The 21186-nt window shown below is 37.0% G+C and overlaps 2 protein-coding genes across 9 annotated transcripts in view; both read left to right on the top strand.

Moving 5' to 3' along the window:
• Positions 1 to 15886, top strand: part of arvcfb (ARVCF delta catenin family member b) — a 386639-nt gene extending 370753 nt beyond the window's left edge. For 7 of the 8 annotated variants that reach the window (XM_038273622.1, XM_038273620.1, XM_038273621.1 and 4 more), the window contains 5 exons: positions 673 to 784; positions 2312 to 2399; positions 8512 to 8603; positions 10870 to 10982; positions 15390 to 15886. In XM_038273622.1, the coding sequence (XP_038129550.1) occupies positions 673 to 784; positions 2312 to 2399; positions 8512 to 8603; positions 10870 to 10971 (394 nt within the window). In that variant the 3' untranslated portion in view covers positions 10972 to 10982; positions 15390 to 15886. The remainder of the gene's footprint in view (positions 1 to 672; positions 785 to 2311; positions 2400 to 8511; positions 8604 to 10869; positions 10983 to 15389) is intronic. The other variant, XM_038273623.1, reaches the window with a different exon arrangement.
• A 3725-nt stretch (positions 15887 to 19611) lies between these two features.
• The window catches only part of txnrd2.2 (thioredoxin reductase 2, tandem duplicate 2), a 34828-nt gene continuing 33253 nt past the window's right edge, over positions 19612 to 21186 (top strand). Inside the window, exons 1-4 of the mRNA XM_038273606.1 lie at positions 19612 to 19724; positions 20744 to 20809; positions 20887 to 20943; positions 21032 to 21176. Of these exons, the coding sequence (XP_038129534.1) occupies positions 19649 to 19724; positions 20744 to 20809; positions 20887 to 20943; positions 21032 to 21176 (344 nt within the window). The 5' untranslated portion in view covers positions 19612 to 19648. The remainder of the gene's footprint in view (positions 19725 to 20743; positions 20810 to 20886; positions 20944 to 21031; positions 21177 to 21186) is intronic.

Here is a 21186-nt window from a genome sequence, read left to right as displayed (position 1 = left end):
ATTCTACTATAGCTAGGCTTTGAGAGCTGGTTGCATCATACGGTTTTTATTAGTATTCATGGAGAATAGTGTAATATATCTCTACTAGTAAGAGTTTGCCTTTCAAATCCTGAAAAGTGTGAGCCTGCAGACTTTTCTGCCCTCCACAAATTATTTAAAAGGCTTTTCCAGCTTGAGGCAGTGCTGTTGATGGAGCTCTAAATCTACAAGTTTAAAGACTGGAGGACTGACCCACCTCATGATGCTCTCTTATTTAAAGACCTATTATTGTGCTGGGGTGTATTGATTATGCTGACAGCTGCTAACTACCATGAATATACATCGTCCAGCCGCAGAGCAAATGGCTGCATAGCTGCTCAGCCTCATGGGTTAGCTTTCTTTGATGGGAATCATCCCCCCCCCCCCACAAAACCACTTCTTAATTAATTCTGGATCCTCAGAGGTAACTAATGAAAGCAAATTCATAACTCATCTGGTTATGAATTAAAAACAAAAGCGGAGCTTGAAGGCAGGCGTGGAGGCAGAGCCTTTGAATAAAGAGATTGATCGTCGGCGCGCCGATCCACCACAGCAGCTGTTACTGTCAGGGGGTTAGCTGGGCTTTCTTGCTCTAATTGCTCTTGTAAATTCCTCATTTATTCACCGTTTTTCATTCATCTTCTCTCCCCTCAGCCAATCAGCTCGTGAAACAAAGGCGGCATCACATGTACTGCAGACGGTTTGGAGCTACAAGGAGCTGAGGAACGCTTTGGCAAAAGACGGTTGGAACAAAAGCCACTTCCAGGTACAAAACTTTACTTTTTCACAAGTTAAACTTCCTGCTTTGATCTGGTCAATCAAACATTATGGAGCTTATCAGGGCTAAGCTGGGCTTCAGTAGCCTCTTGAATATCTCTATAAATCTCAGTGGGTTTTATTATCGTTTTGGTTGGAACCACAAGGCCACAAATGATGCTACAGCAAAGCAAACAAAGTTGCCCAACATGTTAAATCATGGTGAAGACAGCTGTGGTAAAGATTGTCACCACAAACAAAAGCCTATTGTGTTTGTGTTTTGATGTGTATTTTACAGCAATAAGTTGCAAAACACAAACCCGATGGCAACCTTCTGGTTCAGTTGCAGCCAGAAGCTCTCGTTCACATTCCAGGTGTGGCGCTGCTTATAAAGACACACCTGCTTGTGGAGCGAGGCAGTCTGGGCATGCAGAGGTGTAACCACCTTTGTACCCGATATCACCACTCAGCTGCCAGTTCTGTTGAAACTGGCTAAGAGGAACAAAGGCAAACATTTTTCACATCCAGAGAAAAATCCTGAATTTTTTGACATTTTGAGAGAGAGAAGAAAAAAGTTGAGAGAGAAATCTATTTTTTAAAGAAAATGTTTTCACTCTGATTGTAAAAAATAAAATAAAAATAACAATATTTGAGAGTAAAAACATTTTTTAAGAGAACTTTCCACCCAGGAAATCTTTTTCCAAATGTCAATTTCTCTTATTTTTTTCCTTAAAACTTTTTTTCACTCTTAAATAATATCAGTTGGTGTGAAAATATGGTTTCTCCAATAAATTTATTTTACTTTCAAAATGATTCTCTCCTTTCAGATCTGTTTTTTTTCCGGATTGAATAAAATCATAAAAATAACTCATAGTAGGCTGGTATATTTTAGGTGACAGGCTTTAAAACAAGTGATGCATTATTCAGGCTTCAGTACTGAGACCCGATTCTGAGGTTCACCAAGGCTCATTCCGTTCAAGAGAGTGAGACCTAAAAAAATGATCTCTCTTGAAGTTCTGTGATTCATGTGGCTGTGAGTCCAACAGGGAATTAAAAGATCAGAATTTTTTTATTTTTTATTAAACACAAAAGAAGTGGATTACAGAAGAATCTTTTATTTAGGAGCTTTAATTTCAGGATCCAGCTTAGGGCAAAAATAATATATACCTTAAAATCTCCAATCAGAGTTGATGAAAGATTCTCATCTCTGGTTGCCTCTGACCTTTGAGTCTCAAACTGCTGTTCGCCAGCAATATATTTAAGGTGTTAACTCTCCTTGATGCCACCACCTGATCTAGATCTTAGTAATCTAGATCATTAGGCTGTGTGTGAGTTTCTATGAGGTTGTTCAATAGGACTGAATTCATATATAAAAAAGTTAACTTTCCCTGAATTCATAAACTAATCAGAATTACGTCCCCAGAAGCTTTAATCTGTATAAACGCATTTTCAGCTTTGAATAAAATGCCCTTTATTGGAGCTGCAGAGTTAACAGATCCAGGTTATATTATGCTACTTGCTTTATCTTTTTGCTCAGCCCACTGTGACGGCCACCCCTAAAACCACCAAGAATGGAAAACCAGGTTATGACGACACCACCCTGCCGCTGATGGAGAAGAACCAAGGTCAGTTAGAAATGTGTGTGTGTGTGTGTACCGGTCTAGCCCTTACAGTAAGGACCATTTTTTCCAATTTGACCATCAAATTGAGGACCAGTTGTTGCAAAGTGAGGACATTTTGCTGGTCCTCACATGCTATTTTGCTAATAGTTAAGTTTAGAGCTAAGGTGTCAGTTGTTTAGGGTTAGGATTAGAGTTAGGTATGCATTGGTTATGGTCAGGTTTAGAGTTAATTTTAGGGTTGTAGGATAGAAAGGGTTGAAAGTGACAGAAAATCAATGGAAGTCAATGGGAGTCAACACATGGTCCTCACTATGATGCGTAGGTGTGTGTATGTGTGTGTTGGTGTGTGTTGGTGTGTGTGTGTGTGTGTATGTGTGTGCTCCTGGGTTTCAGGCTGGTTTCAACATCTTCAAGGAATAACCCCTTCTAAAGAAAAATCTACATATCAAAACTGAACCCCTTTTCTGGTAATTATAGAAAATCTCCAACACACTTTAAAAAAGTGAGTTTATTCTCAACAACATTTATAAGTTCAATCATCTTGTAAAACTAAACTTAGAATATTGATTTCTCTTTATTACCTTAAATTCAGTTATTTTTTCTTAAAATATGATGAAAGTATTCAGTGTTGCTATATGCAGAAAAACATGAACTTATGAAAACTATGAACATGGCAGGAATGCAAAAACAAAACCACACCCTTTCCAAAGGTGTGTCCTTCCTGTCGCCATCTTTATTGGCTTTCAAAACATCTTCCAGATGTTATGAAAGTTGGAGGCTTTAATATTATCCGTGTTCACAATATTCCAACATAAAGCATTGGATCTTTTAGCTTAAATTGGACAAAGGTCAACCATTTTATTACCTACACCAGTCAAAGTGCATTTATCTTAAATGGACAGGAAATGAACAACATAGGATATAAGTTACTACTGTAAGTCAAACTACAGATGATCAGAGAAGGCAGTCTGAGTCTAACATCGGGCATTTTATTATAAGTCTGATACATGTTAACAACTGAGTCAGATGTAGTAGGTCAGTAAAATAACACCCTATGTTTCATCAGTTGTTTTCTCCTTCACTCAGCAGTGAGCTGTTCCAAATTGAGTTTCTGTGGATCAGAGTCGATTAACTGCTGCAATGTTCAGGCACACAGCTTGATCATGATCTTCTACTCATAGGGCTAAAGCTCAGTTATTGCTCCTTCTCTGATGCTGTTTAATGCAGAGCAGTTTGTGAGGCTGTTTGTTCTCTGCTTTAATAAAACTTTATCATATTTCCATTAGGTTTTGTTTCGTCTTGAGCAAATAAAAACCTATAGAAAAATATGTTTCCTCCTTAGTGAAATAAGTCAGGTCAGCATACTCTGTCAGACCAGCATACCCATAGTCAATACGCAGGCGCAAGACGTCATATTTGCACATGTGTGACGCTATAAGTGGTAGGAAGTCTACTAGGCTACTTTATTTATGCGTGATATGATAAACAAAAAGTTGTAGTTGAAGGTAAACACACAAAGTTACCAGAAAAGCTTACGGAAGTCAATTAGGCTAGCTTATAATGCGTGGTCTAATAAATAAAAAGTTTAGTCCGAGATAAACAGAATTTATTGTCGTAGGGAAGTCATATTTAAATTTCGAATAATTCTGGCTTAAACATGTATATAAATGTACTCTTTATCAGACCATATTGTCCCAAAAGTTAGAAAATTTCTATTTTTAAAATCTACCGTCTCTGTCTTGGGGCTGTGATCAGACAGCCCCACAAGTGCATAGAATCTGCCAATCATGTACTATTGCTAGGTCAATTTAATAATTTAAAAGCCAATCAGCGTCTCAGAATTTTATGGTCTTGGGGCTCTGAAAATACTGCCCTTTAACAGGCTTCTGCACCCAATGCGCAGGTGCAGACAATTAGAGGGACAATGGCGAATGTAACGAGCGAGATGCAGCTTCCACCAAATTCAGTGAGATCCTTATTTATCTACCAGTTTGCCAGAAGAACATCCATGTTGTAGGATATGAAAATTTCATGTCATGGTTATTGTGACTGTGACGAATCCACCTCGTCACTTAAAACAACCAACGTTGCGTGCCACACACACATTCCTGTTATACTGTGCTTGTGAGGACCAATACACTCGCGCTGAGCCCAGTAGCGGTTCTTTAACTTAAAACACACAAGCTGTTCCTGGTTACCTGCTGGCGTATTGAGGGTGCACACTTAATATTTCAGTGGGGTTAGCCGTGTGTGTGTGTGGGGGGGGGGGGGGGGGGGGGGTACGGGTTTATGCTACGGGGACTTGTCATCTTCAGTCTGGCGGAGTCTTTGCTGGGTTCAAACCCGAGACAACGCTCAGTAAGCGGTTAAAACGCCAGAGTTGTTGGAATGCGGATGTTTGTCAGATTATTTTTTGTTTTATGTTTAACAGTTTGGTGTAATTGAATAAGTCAATGAATCTGTGTAAAGGAATTAAGTTGTAAACATTTTTTTTTTTTGTATATCAATTGTTTGTGGAGGTAATATATGGACAAAACTGATTTATGAGAAGAAATCAGAAATAAGAGAGCCTGAGGTGAGGGGCTACAACTATTTAATGAGGGCTGTGGGAGGAAGAGCGGCCATTTCTGTTTTCTGTTTCTTTGTTACATTGCTGGTAACTGGAGGGAGGCTGAGGCCCAGAGTATCTTATATATGTTTAGTTTCTTTTGCTCCCTGTTTTGAGTTTTTGAGCACAATAAATCACCAACACCGGTAACCCGACTGAGCCTGGATTCTTGGAGGCCAAAGAACCCCGTCACAATGACCAAAATCATCACTGTTACTGTTATTATATAGTAAATTAAATCATTACTGTTAAATTGTATTTCATTTCCAATTGTTTATTTGAATTCTTATTCTGGATTAGTTGGAGACATACACTAGGCCAAGCATCCCCAAACTCGGTCCTCGAGGGCCGCTGTCCTGCAGGTTTTAGAGGTTTCCTTGCTACAGCACAGCTGATTTTAATTGAAAGCTGATTAATTGACTTCTTCTCTACTGCAATCATGATAATCAGCTGTGCTAAAACAGGGAAACCTCTAAAACCTGCAGGACCGAGTTTGGGGATGCCTACACTAGGCTATATCAGCCCCACCAAAAATATTTTTCACCAGCCGCCACTGCCACAACCTCTGACACAAAACTCTCCTCCTCTTGCATGTTTCTGCTGTCCATAGCGTTCCTTGACAGTGTCGTTTCTAGGTCAACAATTTAGTGCTGCTTGGTCCTAATGTAATTTCCCATTGGGAACCTACTAGCACTAAGTTGCTAACTGGTTAGCAAGATATTTCCAAGACACCGGCCAAAACCAAACTTCCGCCACAACAATCCCGCCCTCATGATAATCGACCAATCACATTCACTTTATTTACTCGTATGAAGTCGGGCACCACTCGGGAGAATTCGGAAATGTAACGGTTGGAACAAGCTCTCTGCAACAGCCATACTGAACATCACTGATTTTTAGGGAAAACTTTGGATTTCTATAAACAAATGTTTTTGAATCTTTCAAACTGGCGTGTTTTCTATAAGTTCTGTCACGCTAAACGCGTTTAATCTACCAGGGATAAGCGTCACAAAATATTAAAATATGCCACAATCAGGATCATGTTTTGATTGAAGGAGTTGGATCAGAACTTCTTCGCTTATGAAATCTGTATTTTAAAAAGTATTTTTTTTTTATTATATCATTTGATTTTCACATGTTTTGTTGGCTAACTTATTTTCTGCAAAAAGAAAACCAGTAAAGTCTTAGAGAACAGCTCTGCCCCAAAAAAGCAATAGAAACTGTAAGTAACTAATCCTTGAGGCTAACTGAAAGATAATCATCCTTTAATTCTGAATTACTTAAACAGCACAACAGCAGATTACCATCCTGGATGTTGGCAGTTTGCTGTTTCTCTCATCACGCTCTGTTTCCCGTTCTCTGATCTGGGCCCAAACATCATTACCCTGGAAACCATTCTGCGGCTCTGGGTTTTTCTATTTTAGCTTCAGTCAAAATTACACAACTTATTTTCAGGCAGCATGTGTCTGAAAAGTGTCAATTCCTGCAACGAGTGTCTGATGATGAGACACTTCTGGACCAGCTGAGTCCAGGTGCAGCAAGAGCCACAGTTATTAAAAATATCCATACTCAGTCTGACTCTGAAAGTAATCTATTCCTTCATACAGTGTATCCAGATACACACATTTTTCAATGTTGTTTGCCTTTTTTGCTACTGTTTATTTTAGATTTCTGGATTATTTACTCATTAAAACAATAATCCTTCGGGAACATTAACATATAATCATTTTATTTATACTTATAAAAGGTAAGTTTTTTACATTAATGAAAAGATTTTTATCTTTTTTTTCCCCCCATGGTATTGAAATTTGAAAATATCAAGTTTGAATTTTTAGTAACCCTGAGATAACCCTAAGCCAAGCTGCGTTGTCCTCTGATATTAAAAATCGCTTTCTTTCTGCGGATTGCTCTCCAGTTTCCAGTACTGTATTGTTTGATCTGACATCTCTCTTTATTAGATCTGCATCGGGTCAAATAGTTTGAGGTTCCTGAAAATTTGACCTGTTTAGGACTCTGATCTCAGTGGACAGATAGTTAAACCAATGTTTTTTTTAGCTGTGTAGCTTGAAGCGAAAGGGAAGACATTCCTACTTGTTTCTGCTAATCTACAAAGAACATTGGTCAAAGTAGAACTAGTAGGTCATAATCCAACAGATTAATGCAGTAAAGTATTTTGGAAGAAATTCAAGACAGCTGCTATACACATCTTTGAGCTAAAAGGATGCAGTAAGACTTTCTCGTCTTCATGATATCTAACTTCAGTCAATTAAAGAAAACAGTTTAGAAATTAGCCTCAACTGGAGCTTCTTCTCTAAAAAAAAAGAAAAGAGTTGTTCTTTAACAATAAGTTAGTGCAGCTAGCAAAACAAAACATCAGTCACTGAATATGCTTCCATTATCGGTTTTAATGCCATTTTGAAGAATAGCTTTTAGAAGAGCTTTATGGAAGCAGCAACATTTGAATCAACTTGTTAAGTTTCACAAAAAAGTTTTTCTTTACAGTCCGATGAGCTGGTTTGTGAATAGAAGGAAATATGTTCAAGATAAGATGGAAATAGTTCTGACAGATGAATATTTACCGTACATGACTGTTTTAAAATCAAATCTCTTTCTACCTATCCGAATGGTGCATACCGTCACTAATGCTATAAATAAGTACAACTTGTTGGATGGCAACATTTATTAAAGCGTTGCTCAATAACTGAGCTGTGGTCTGTCTTGGCTTGCTAACTCTACTTCCTGTTTAATAGAGCAAAGTGTAACCTAAACATTTGATGCTTTGCATCACATGGTTGACTAAAAACGCACCTAATGTTCTTTTTTCAACATTTTTTCAAGTTAGTTCAAAGTGAAACACGGCTTCCGAGTGTTTTCCTCAGAAATTGTGCATCCCTGCCTTAACTGGGGGTTAAAAAAAGGTTGCAGAGATTTCCAAATCCTGCTTGTTCCATTGAACGAGGAAAAAACAGCAGCTTTGCTGCCTTCCTGTTATCTACTGAAGATCCCGCTCTCTCAGACTGTTCTTGTAATTTTCTATACTTTCTTTTAAATGATCTCATAAGTATGCCTTCCAATTAAAAAAAACAAACAGATTTTTAAAGCTTCCTTTAGTTAATAACCTCCAGTTGGAAGAACTTTAGTGGATCAGGGTGCCACAGAAACACAACATGTTCACTGATCACAATTTATCGGGATGAAAATCAGTCAAAGGGGATTTCTCAATGCATCTCTAGAAAAGTTGGATTGTTTTTACAATATTTTATTGAATTGTTCACATGAATAATAGAACGTTAAAAATATATAAGCCTTAATATTCTGTGTGTTTCCAGACAGTTATTTAATGACACTTTAATAACTGTAAGTCTAAGTAATCATGTTTATGTTCCCAAAACATTCCCAACATTCCCATCTCGTAAAAGGAAAAACTTTCTCTTTGTGTCTTGGAAATCTTAAACCACTGATCCCAGTCAAAGGAATGAGCTGACCACAGTCCTCTGATCTCATTAGATGGTTACTCCACCATTGACCAGAGGGACAAGGACTGCAAATACAAAACAGACGACGGCTCTGCGGACCTGACAGAACGGGAACCATTGAAGGTAAAGCTAACCCTCCTGTGATCTCATCTGGTTCAAGGGCCACAGACAGAACTGATTTTATGTGGAAACATCATCCCTTGTCCTCTCCCCTCCCCACTCCTTCTGTGGTGGTCCTCATTAGAAGCTCTTAATTCTATCGACTCTCTAAACAGGCTGGAAGTTGTCGTCCTCGGTTAATGTTGCCCCCACAGCTCAGCGCTGCGGACACCCTCAGATCTTTGAGCCACCGGTTAATTGCCTGTAAGCTTTTGGAGTGCGTAAAGCAATTAATCTGTGTCTGATTAAAAGAACCGCCAACGAACACACTTCCTGGAGACGAGCCTTGTTACAGAAATGGGCGCGCTGCCGAACTGTCAAGAGGTCGTCTACTGATTATGCAGCAAGAGCTTGTTTATTGTCAAGCAGAGTGAGAAGATTATGGCCTCGGAGGATGGCCGACATGTCGGATGACTTTCAAGTACTTTTTGGCTGTTTGGTTTTCATCTAGTTGATGGATGAGATCGGCCTTGTGGGAAAATAAAAAGTCTGGCTGCATCAGTGTGTGTTTACATAAACTGAGGGTTATCTTTCTACTTCTAAAGGTCTTTTTAAGGTAATATTAGAAGTTGGTTAAATGTGTTTGGTGAAAAAAAAAGCCATGAATTGCTTTATTGACGGCTTCTGCTCATTGATACTAATGTGAGATGTTTCAGATTAACAGACTTAAGATGGCACAGCATCTTCTGTTCAGCCTTAAAACACTTGCAGCACTAAAAGAATGAGAGTATTAACTTCCTTCTCAGCTTGTTTTCATTTTAAACATGATCTGTTTAAACCTCACTGCATGATATCAGGGTTCTTTATCAGATTGTGCACAGCAGCGTCTCACTTTAATGTAAAAACTGAGAAAATGGAAGCTTCTTCACCAAAACAAACTATTCCGACAAAAATGGCTGCATAAATAAAAAGCAATCCTGATATCTGCTGTGAGTTGCTGTGTTGTATTCACGTGAGGAGGATATTTTACTGTAGAAGCGATGGTGTTTTTGTTAGGATATTTGAAGGTCAGTGAATCTGTGGTGTGTGGTCTCTATGGGTGGAGAGCGGATGTGTTTGTGTTGTAAAGCAAAAAACAAAAATGTAGAGATGAGTTAGTTTGTAGTAAATAATCAAGGATCCCACCTGGACTTCAGGTGTCTAATCATTGTTAAAGAACCAAAGGTGAGGCCAGCCTGTCCACATAAGGAGAAGAACCTGTCAGAACTTGGAGAACAGAGCGTATCTGAACCCAGTGGTCCTTCATTTGGCATCCCTCTCATCTATTTTTAGTAGCACATAGAGCACAGAGACCAGGTTTTCGCATATTTAGAGAGGCTTTTATCATTCATTTGGGTTTTTAATGATGCATCTGAACTGTTCAGAATGGTATTTAACTGCAGCCAGAATCAGAATTTATTTTTAATAATCCAGTCTGTTATAATTATACAGAAAGGATTCAAAATGTTGAATTCATACAGTCCATCTAATATCTGATTAAATCTTCCTTTGTCAAGTTTTCAACAGAGAACAACGAAAGATTTTTTGGGGCAATCCTGCCTTTTTTTAACCTCTTTTTTATCAGAATTAGTAAAACTAACTTTGCTGATTGCTTTCATGATAGGAAGCAGGCTTTTTAGAGCAGCTTTACCTGCTCTGTCAACAGGACGATTGTGCTTCTGGAAAACAGCCATTTATCAGGTAGCTGGTCCTTGTTTGTCCTTAATTCTCCGGCAGCCCGTAGCATAATACGACCAGCACCATGTTTGACAGTTGGAACAGAGATGAGCTTTAGCTTGACTCATCAGTAATTAGGTTACTGTTCAAATTGACAATAACCAGCCGGGATTCAATCTTTTATTTATGATGATGGAGGTATTTTTTTAGTTTTATGATTCCTCTCAGGAATTCCTTCAGGTTTGGCTGAAGAGGACTCTGTTACCGTAAAGCCAGGGCAGCTGTGCAGGTCTCTGAGGATTACTGTGAAGCTCTATGTTCTCCTGATCCGTGACCTGCTTTGAATGCAGCTTCTCTCCTTTGATTTGCATGCTTTGTTTTGCTGATTTCTGATATCTCTGACTTCTTTCCAAAGCCTTCCTTGTGCCAGGAATCTAACTTTTGCTTTTTTATTCATGGATGCAATGCATGTCTGGTTTTTTAAGCCTTTGTGTAAAATGTACTGACCTCTTTGTTTTACTGTGTTTTCTTTTTTTGTTTTGTTTGTTCCTAACCCGACCTCCCTTGGCTACAGAATGACACAAATAGGAAACACTATATCAGGAGTAACAGGCCTGCGGTCAGTCTGGTGGACGCTTGTGATGTTAAGCCTCAGCCTGTTGACTCCTGGGTCTAAGTGCATGCATGGTAGGTTCCTGAAATGAATCAAAAGCAAACCAAATTGCTACCCTCAACTTTGAGTCCTGAATCATTTCCATCCTCCCCAGTTGATCATATCACCTTTTCTCCCCCTTCTCACTGCATCATGTAGATCATTACATTTCTGTCCCTGATTGGTCGGCCCGCTGAAACAGACCCTATTTCTGCTTGATGCATTAGGTTAAAAAAATAAAATAAATAAGAAAAATAAAAGAAATAAAAGCTAAAAAGCAGAAGTTATTTTGTAAAACTCTAAACCTGCGACCATACAGTCTGTAAATATGCTGTTGGATTTTCTCCTCTGTGTCACACATGGAGCATTGACAGGAATTTGGTCTTTGTTTACAATTCCACTCCGCCCCCCTCGTTCAAATGTACGCCCAACGCCTTCCTCTCTGCTTCCCCCCTGATGCCCGACAACCTTTGAAGGAATGGGTTTGCAAAATGATAGAATGGGGAGTCATTCTTTTTTTTTTTTTGAAGAGATCCTCCAGGGACTCAGGTGGCCCTTAATGAAAACCTCCGGTTTTCATTAAGGGCCGGCACAGGAAGTCCTCCTATTTGCATTCCTCACACATTTTTTTCTCGGCTAAAATATTCAAAGTGTTGCAGAATGGGTTTCTCAAGGTCGCCAGCCAATCAGGGTTAATCTCTGTCTCTCTCATTGTTTTCTCCTCAGCATGTTTCTCTCTCTTCCTCCTCATCCCTGCTGTTGTCCTCTGCTCCTGCCTTTCTGACCCCCGCCCTCTTGTCTAAGTCATCTTTTGAGAAAACATTCTCTAATATTCATACATTGGGTTAATCATCGTAGCTCACATAGTAACCCTTTAGAAAAATAACAACAACTGCAGGTAAGTTAGGTTCATTTCATCCGGACCATCCTGCATCTGTTCGGCCATCTTTCGCTTCCAGCTGCCATCCGTCTGAAGCAATAACTGTAACGGCTTTTAAAGGGCATGTGGAAGAAAAGTTCCCAGCTAGACTGATGAAAAACAAACAGGAAATATACAACACTGCAAAAAAAAAAAAAATCTAAATAAGTCATTTTTTCTTAAAATCAGTGCATTTTTTCTTGAAATAAGGATTGAAGTGAGACACTTTGCCAATGGAACAAGACAATTTACACTTTAAACAAGAAAAAAACAATTGCATTGTCTTATTTCAAGTGCATAATATCTAGATAGCTTATTTTAAGAGTAAAAATACTAATTCCATTGGCAAATCATCTTATTAACCTGCTCAAATTAAGAGTAAATACATTTAATTTAAGACATTTTTACTCATTTTGAGATCGTTTTTGCAGTGAAGGCCAGGAATCTACACTGGAAAAACAATCTAGAAATAAGTAAAAAAAAATTAAATTAAGTGTATTTAACCTTAATTTGAGTAGGTAAATGCGATACTTTGCCAATGGAATTGGTATTTTTACTCTAAAAATAAGATAATTAGATAATATGCACTTGAAATAAGACAATGCAATTATGTTTTCTTATTTTAAGTGTAAATTGTCTTGTTCCATTGGCAAAATGTCTCACTTCAATCCTTATTTCAAGAAAAAATGCACTGATTTTAAGAAAAAATGACTTATTAAACATAGTTTGACAGAAATACTCAATCCACTTTGAAGCCTTTCTCACCAAAACTAGACATACTTCAAGTTCATACTAAGTATATATCCAACGTTCACCAAGCTCTTTGATGCTAGTATAATATATGGTTACTAAAACATATTTTATGTCACTAAATTGGCCAACTTGAAGTGTACTTTGTACCGTGCTATACTTAAAGTATTCCTCCAGGTATACTTTCATTTACTTTTAATACACTTCCAGGTTTACTTATAGTTTATAAAAGTTTAATTTGAAGATTCCTGAAATTAACCTTTTTAATTTTCTAAATTATACACTATTACTATGATTACATTGTCTTGTTCTGTTAAATATGAAATCTTTCTTTTGCCGTTTGATCCGAGACACTAGTTGCGTTTCCATTAACCATCAAATACCGGTAGCAGAGATTGGAATAATAAAAATAAATAGTTTCTGGGGGACAGTCTGAAGCTGTTTGTATAAAAGGCAGCAGCAAACATAATAATGATGCAGCAGACAGTGTATGATTGGTCAATACTTTGGCATTTCATTCGTTTGAACCAGACCACAGAGCGACATAGTTCAAAATATTATTTCAACATTGCTTCATTGGCTGGTATTGGATGATCCTTTGATTGTTGGCCCACCATAAATCATCGACTATACCCAAAAATCAACCTTTCTGACCATCATTCAACATTGAATAAACATCTTTTGCTGTCTGGGTTTTCACACACGTTGGGGTAATTTGATGCAGGATGATTGGAAGTAAAAATTCTATGGAGCGATTTTTCTTTTTTTTTAAATTTTGCAATTGAAGTTGAAAAAAAGAAATGCAATCCAGGAATGAAAATTTTAAAACCTTTTTAATAAAAAACTGCTTTTGGAGTAACTTTGCAGTTTTTCTGCAGATCTTGTTTTTCTTTTTTTCTTTTTTACAGATTTCATATTTTATTTTTATCATTTTTTTTAACAGTTTTTATATTTTCATTTTTTTTCTTCTAAATATTCTTTTTCAAATTGATATTTATGGATGGCCTTCTTTCTTAGTTATGTTTCATAGATTATGTGAGCAGCAAAGACGCATTTCTATTGGTCTGGGTTGATGTTAGAAAGATTTTTATTAGTTAACGTGTGGATCAGGAGTCCATATTTGTACTGGGTTTGAATTGCAGTAGAACTAATTGAAAATATAAAATCTATTAAAGAAATGTAAAGTTATGAAGTTATAAGGTTATGAAAATGAAACAAAATTCTAAGAGAAATGGCTAAGTCACTCTCAAAAACAGTTATTATTTAATTATTTTCAATTTCAATTTACAAAATTTGTTCATTGATTGCAACAATAATGAAAAAAAATCCACTCCATAAAATACTGACAAATTAAAACACTGCAAACAAGTGAAATTAAATAAGTAATTTTTTCTTCAAATAAGTGTATTTTATCTTGAATTGAAGAGGTAAGTGAGACACTTTGTCAATGAAACAAGAAGATTTACATTTAAAATAGGAAAAAGCCTTATTTCAAGTGCATATTATCTAATTATCTTATTTTGAGAGTAAAAATACTCAATCCATTGGGAAATCATCTAATTTACCTTCTCAAATTAAGGGTAAATGCACTTATACATACACGCCTTCTGACACAACTATAAGGACTGTATCCCCCCATACAATAATAACATATGGACTGTACCCCTCACACACATACACAATCTATATACAATCTGAATATAATCTTTAAATCTGTAAATCTTATCTGCCATTATTTATCTTGTATTATAAATCCACTAATACACATATATAATCCTTTTCCTAGCATTCCTGTATATTCTGTATAATCTGTGCATGTACTGTAGCTTCCATATTAATTGTATATTTATACACAAATTTTTACAGTCCCTAACTATTACTATTTGCTTGTTCATACACCTGTAATAATATTTATTTCTAGATCGTTTTTGCGGGGCTGAATGTAGGTAGTTTTAATCTCAGTCTTTTTATTTAGCTCAGACACTGAAGAAAAAAAACAACAACTTTATTTAATAATATTAAGTGGTTAGGCTTTTGACTTAGAGCAAATTTTTTGAAGATGCTGCATAAACTGTAAACTGATCTGTCAGTTTTGGTTCTCCCCTTCTGTTTAAGTCAGTGGTTTATTAAACAATGATTCTAACAGGGCAGCACCCTTTAACAAAATTCACCTTTTTATTCTGGGTGGAGGATATTTTTGGAAAAAGGGATCCTCATGTCATTCATTATGTTTCCATGTATCCATTTAACACATTTCCTTTAAAAAGATAATCTCTTATATTTATATACATGCACTGGGAAAACGATCTAGAAATAAGTACAAATTTCTTAAATTAAGTGTATTTACTCTTAATTTGAATAGGTAAATGAGATAGTTTGCCAGTGGAATGTGTATCTTTACTCTTAAAATAAGATAATTAGATAATATTCACTTGAAATAAGAAAATCCAGTTGTGTATTCTTATTTTAAATCTAAATTTTCTTGCTCCATTCACAAAATGTCTCTTTTATCTCCTCAATTCAAGAACAAATGCACTTATTTTAAGAAAAAATTATTTATCTAGATTTTGATGTTTTCCAGTGCAACACGTCACCACCTCAAAATTGTAAAGTTATTGGCATAAAACATTATTATTAATCATTGTATATATGTATTATTTTGTAAACAGCCTTAAAATTACCTACAAATTTTGAATAAAATATTAATCTTCATGCTAATTTAAGCCACTAAAACTTTTTTTAATATTTGTTTTCCTTTCTCCATGTGCTTCAGGCTTAAACCAGCAATAGAGCGACATCCCCGACTACAAGAGGATCCCTCATATCACCACTGCCATTTCACAAGAGCTCACCTTTGGAGCGGGGCTTTGAACAGAGAAGAGCATTTAAAACAAAATATACGGCCACAGCAGAAACAACCCAGCAGCAGTCATGTTTTACAACGGAGAAAAAAAAGACAAAAAAAAAAAAAACTAGAGTACTGACACTTCCTACTCTTTCATATCTACATTCCTCGATATCATGTGAATTTTTACAGTGTTGACTCCTGCTCAGAGTATATTTGATAGAAATGGAAAGAGCAAAGTGAATCTGAAAGGAAAGGAGATGAGGAAAAGGACTTAAGGGAGTTTGAAGGGTTTGAATTTGGTACGTTGTTATGAAAAAGGAGCAGAGAAAATGACAGAGGGAGGAGAAAAATGAAAGGAAAGAACCGAGCCTGAGGAGAGCCCTAGCATTGTAGAGGTAAACAGTTATATCCTTAAAAGCAAAAAAAAAAAAAATCTATCTGGGTTCACTGTGTTCCTGTTTTTTATGAACACAAAAGGAAGCGACACTGCTTTTAATTCAGGAGTGATCGGCAGGTTATCAGGGTTATGGAACCAGTACGTAGGAATCTGGGGAGAGGCTAGTGACGTTTCATCCTCACACAGCATCACAGGAGGAACAAAATCCTGAGTGAGTTTCTGTTTGCTTCAGCCCGTATGAAGCCGTCGGCTTCGCTCACTGCCGCCGGCTTTCTTTCAGTGTGAACTCTCAGGTTGTGTGTGGCGGTGCAGGTTTCGGCTGTTCGCTGGTCCTCTGTGTTGTGTATCAAAGAGGATTTAAGGCATTATGTTTATAAATGATGTGTTTCTAAAAAGTGTTAAAGAAATGGGGTTGGTCTAAAAGCATTTACGTTGGATTTTTTTTTCCATAAATATATATTAGAGTAAAACACAAAAAATCAAAGTAAAGAAAAAAAAAAAGAAAAATCTGATTCCTTACTTGTATATCGATATCACCTTGTTTGGAAAGCACATTTCATCTGATGAAGGCTCACTGTTGTTTGTAAACCAGAAAAATAACCGTCTTGCATAATTTAAACGTGTGTCAAATGTCGTCGAGCCAAACCGGCGATCACCTATTTATATTTTGTATTTGTGGAAAAGGTCACAGAGACGAAGATGTATCCGTTTTGTTCTTCATCATGCAGGTGGATCCGTGTTTGTGGCAGCAACAGGAGACTTTTAATTTAAAGAAGAAGAAAACTATACATATATATATCTTCCTCATGCGTTTGGGTGTTTCTATTACCATCACCCCCACCTTGTCTGCAGCATCTTCAAGGAGATGATCCAGTTGTGAGCATGAAGATCTTTCTACTCTATTCTGTTCTTTTCAAGTGCCAGTTTTTCTTTGTGAGGTCATTTGGATGTTACTTAACCCACTCGTGCAGAAAGAGGGTTGCTAAAGGCTAGAGACAAAAGGACAGTGTGTAAATTAAAGATGGGTCATATATAAATATATATATATTTTTTACGGTTGAGATGCAGAATCGTGTTGCCATTACGGAGAATCGAACCCGATCTGATTTCATGTGTCAGTCGAGGCGAACGGCATGTGCCTGCGTTCAAGTCTGCTTTTATTTTGGTTTTTGTTTGTGACGTATGTGACTTTGTAAAGCTTGCATCTTTTACAGTGTTTACAAAGGTGTACGTGTAAAAAAAACAAACTATGAAAATAATTGTTTCTGTATGTTAAAACCCAAACAAAAAAAAAAAACTCCCAACTGTTCATAACCCAAACGACCCTTATGTGCGTCCTCAGACACAGGGGCTTCTCATTGGACGAAGACCCAGGTGACTGTCTCATTCTTGAATGCACTACCACAACCAAAGGATCGGGAGTCGGACTTGTGGTTTCTAAAGTAATGAAAGGCTTCTGGGTTGTGTGAATGTGCGGCCTGTTGTTCATTTACAGAACATAGAGCTGTAAGACCCACAGAGACACCAGGAATCAAACAGACCTACCTGTGTAGATACAACAGATTCCAGACCGCCAAACTACAGTAACTGAGTAGCAGATGTGTTTGTACCTAACATGTGCCTTAATCTTTTCCATGCTAGATAAAGATAACTGTGTTTTATATAAATCCATTCCACATCTTCCCCCTTCCTTCCCTGTATCAGCCCCCCCTCCCACCATCCAGCTCATCCATTCATCCATCCAGGCCCCTCTCCCCTGGCTGTCCCCCATCCTAAGTAGTTTAGACTGTTGGCGGGTTGCTGCCTTGTATTACATTGTACTATAAACTTTTAATGAGTTAGAGCGCATATGACAAATGGATTTGATTTCCTAGAAGTAAAGCTGTTGGAGCTTTCGTAGCGAGCAAAAGCGATGCCGGAGTGACAGAATGTATTATGTTAATTTTACTAATACCCAGAGGCAAATATTACGCTTGTTAAACATACTGGAAAAATACTGGTTTGTAGAGTATAAATTTGGTGTGTTTTCAATAAATCATGCCTGGAAATGAAGGGTTGCTTGGCTCCGTTTTATATTTGCTTATACTGCAATCTAATCTGTCTTTTTTTTAACTAGGGTGAACATATCCCTTATTTCCTCTATGGTTTATAAACAAAAAAATAACATAAAGATGTGATTTCCTACATTGGTTAAGTGATTAGCTTTGCAATTGGTTAAACTGTGTGAGTGAAAAGTTTATCATGCCTTTATTAAAGAGGGACAAGAAGAAAGCTTGTTTGCAGTTTGTCTGAAGCCATGTAGGCGACACAGTGACAGCAGGAATGAAGAAGATGCTGTGGTGAGATGAGACAAAATACAAAGAAGGGCTTAACCATAAACAAACACCAAGGTATAAAATGGAGGGAATGAGAATAGAAAAAAAAGGGTGTTCATGTGTTCCTGTAGCTCTGCTGAATTCTAGATTCCTAAAGGCGACAAGAACATGTGGTAAGAGTTAAATATTTACGTTCACACAGATGCTCTTCACTCAAACTGATCTTAGAATAAAAATATTTTGTGTCCAGACGTATAAAGCTGGTAGAGACATGTTAAAGACCTGCAGCTTTACAGACATGCACTAGTTAGTTTATCACCTGAAATCAAAGATTTAAGGTCACATTTACAACATCACAAAAATGTAAAAAAAATTAAGACAGAAAAATGCTTTAACTTGCCACTTTACATAGATTAAATGGTATGAAATAATGCTGCATTAGCTGATCACTAGTGTCATGGACGGTTCTATACAAAGGCCAGTAGAGGGCAGGGCCCCTGTAGTACTGTTCTTGGCCCCTGGTTTGGCCCCTGTACTGAAAATATAGCACCTAAATGTGCTGGCATAGAAACTGTAATTAGTTTGTCTTTTGTACTGCTTTTCCCTTTTATAAAATAAGATGTTACACTTTCAGCTTCAGTCATATTAGAAGCAAAACTTAGGAAGTATTGTTTTGAAACAGAAAAATGAAATGTACTCAATTTTCGAAGAAAAATCGAATGCAAGTTTTTTGGTTTTTGTTTATCACTAACAATTAAAAAAGAGGCACTGCTTTTCTGGAGGAAAACACGTTTAATGATTGCGTTCCTTTAATGTAGTCTGGTAAATAACCATGTGAATTCTACTTTTGGTCATTATTTATAGAATAAAACCATTACCTCGAGATATTAGGAAGCCATCTGGAAAGCTAGATATATTTAATAAATATATGAGATATATCGTATGAATAAATCGAATGCAACTACAATATGATTTTTTTTAAAAACAGGTCTTACTAAAGAGGAGGTTCGTTTTTAGTTATTTTCACTGTGATCAATAGTCAATCAATCAATGTATTAGAAAATACATAAAAATCAGGAGTCATTTGATAAGTTATCTTTAAAAGCAAAGGGTTTTTTAATAGTACTTATTAGGTAAATGTGTGTATTGAGGTAAAAACATAAATTTTCCCAGAATTTCATCGATATGCACACTCCAGCTTGGTAGGTGGCGGTAAATGCATTTTAACGCCTGTTATACTTTAAAAGAATAAGACGAACAGCACAATTATTTTCATTTACATGTCGTTTATTCAAATTATAATAATACTATCAAACTAATTTTACCAATAACAGTCTAAAGGAATTGCAATAAAATTTGCAACTTTTCTTCTATAAATTCAAGAAAAGTTTGGAGAATTAGTAGTAAGGAATTTTACTCAGGCGATTCCGTAAACAGACTGCTCCGGTCAGGGGTCCTTTGGCTATAACATCATGGCGGCCCTCTGCGGAGGGAGACATAAGTGGAGAAGGCTGAAGTGTTTGCAGGTTTTTACCAGAAACATTACAGGTTAGTGATATTTTTAGTGTTTTAAAGCGTTTCTGTGTAGAGCTCATACACAAAATTAACGTTTACGTTAAAAAGGCAGACAGGATAAACGGCTCCGATAGCTTTTGTAACTTCATCTGACTTTACGCAATCATTTTATTCTATTAAAAACTCGTCTTTCCGAAAAAATAAAAACGTTTTAAACTCTATTACCTGAGTTTATTGGCCTTGCAATGGGAGAAACGTTGGGAAATTCAGTTTATGTCTCTGCCTTTATTCTCCGAGAAGTTTGGGATAATTTTGTTGTCAGAATTATGTTTAGGTGTTTATTATGGGAAATTTAGGCCCTCTTCCCCAAGCTTTTATACATGCTCAATGTCTGTAGAATCGCTAAGGCTTATCTAAGGTTTGAAATGTCCCCCCTTTTTCATGTGCTACACACAAAATTGTATATATTTTTAATTATGTATTCGCTAAAAGATATTAACATATGGGGGCTGACAAGCAAACACCCTGTAGTTGTTAAAGACAACGCTGCAGATATGGTTTGTACATTGAAGATAATGCAGCTCATGCATGTCTGCTTTGTCATGTCTGCTTGCTCGTGTGAGACTTCACTTTTTCACGTTTCACAAACAAGTTTGCACTTTTAAGTCAGTTTGTTCACATCTCAAGTTTAAACTGTCCGATTTACAAAATTGCACTTTGTGTTTAATGTGACAGGAAAAAAATAAATACATGAGTATTTCGAACCACGGTGAAACCACTTTCATTATTGTAAAAACAGATCGAATCGAAATTAATCGATTTAGGACTGTATGAATCAAAATCGAATCTATTCACAACTTTGGCGAAAATACCCAGCCCTAGTTGTCATATATTTGATTCCAAAAGTTTGCGTTTTATCTATAGTGTTCATATTAATTGCGATATTTGCTAGTTTAGAAAATATTCCATCCTTAGTTCATTTTCTGACATGGGGCAGCTTGGAGACATTTTCAAAGACATAGTGAAAATGTGTAAAATTATCCATCTTATAGGGAAATATGACTATGACTTGGTGGTCATTGGTGGTGGTTCTGGAGGCCTGGCCTGCTCTAAAGAAGGTGAGCTCTCTTTGCCTGTTTATTCCTGTTTATTTATTTGTCAGGTTTCTGTCTAACTGCCCTCATATTTTGCACAGCGGCACAGCTGGGACAGAAAGTGGCTGTTCTAGATTATGTGGAACCGTCTGCTAAAGGTAAAATACAGTGTTGATGATAACCCCCCTGTAATATGGCCTTTATAGATCTATGTTCTCTGAAAGCAGTTAATGCTCTTTCTAACAGGAACCAAGTGGGGTCTCGGTGGAACGTGCGTCAATGTTGGTTGCATTCCCAAAAAACTCATGCATCAGGCTGCTCTCCTTGGTACAGCAGTCAAAGATGCAAAGAAATATGGCTGGCAGATGCCAGAGACGGTCAGCCATGATTGGTAACCACAG

The sequence above is a fragment of the Cyprinodon tularosa genome, unplaced genomic scaffold, assembly GCF_016077235.1.
Source record: "Cyprinodon tularosa strain WSP-4 unplaced genomic scaffold, ASM1607723v1 ctg88, whole genome shotgun sequence".
Classification (NCBI taxonomy): domain Eukaryota; kingdom Metazoa; phylum Chordata; class Actinopteri; order Cyprinodontiformes; family Cyprinodontidae; genus Cyprinodon; species Cyprinodon tularosa.
Note: the sequence above shows the minus strand (reverse complement) of the source record. Positions and strands in the feature narration are given on the sequence as shown.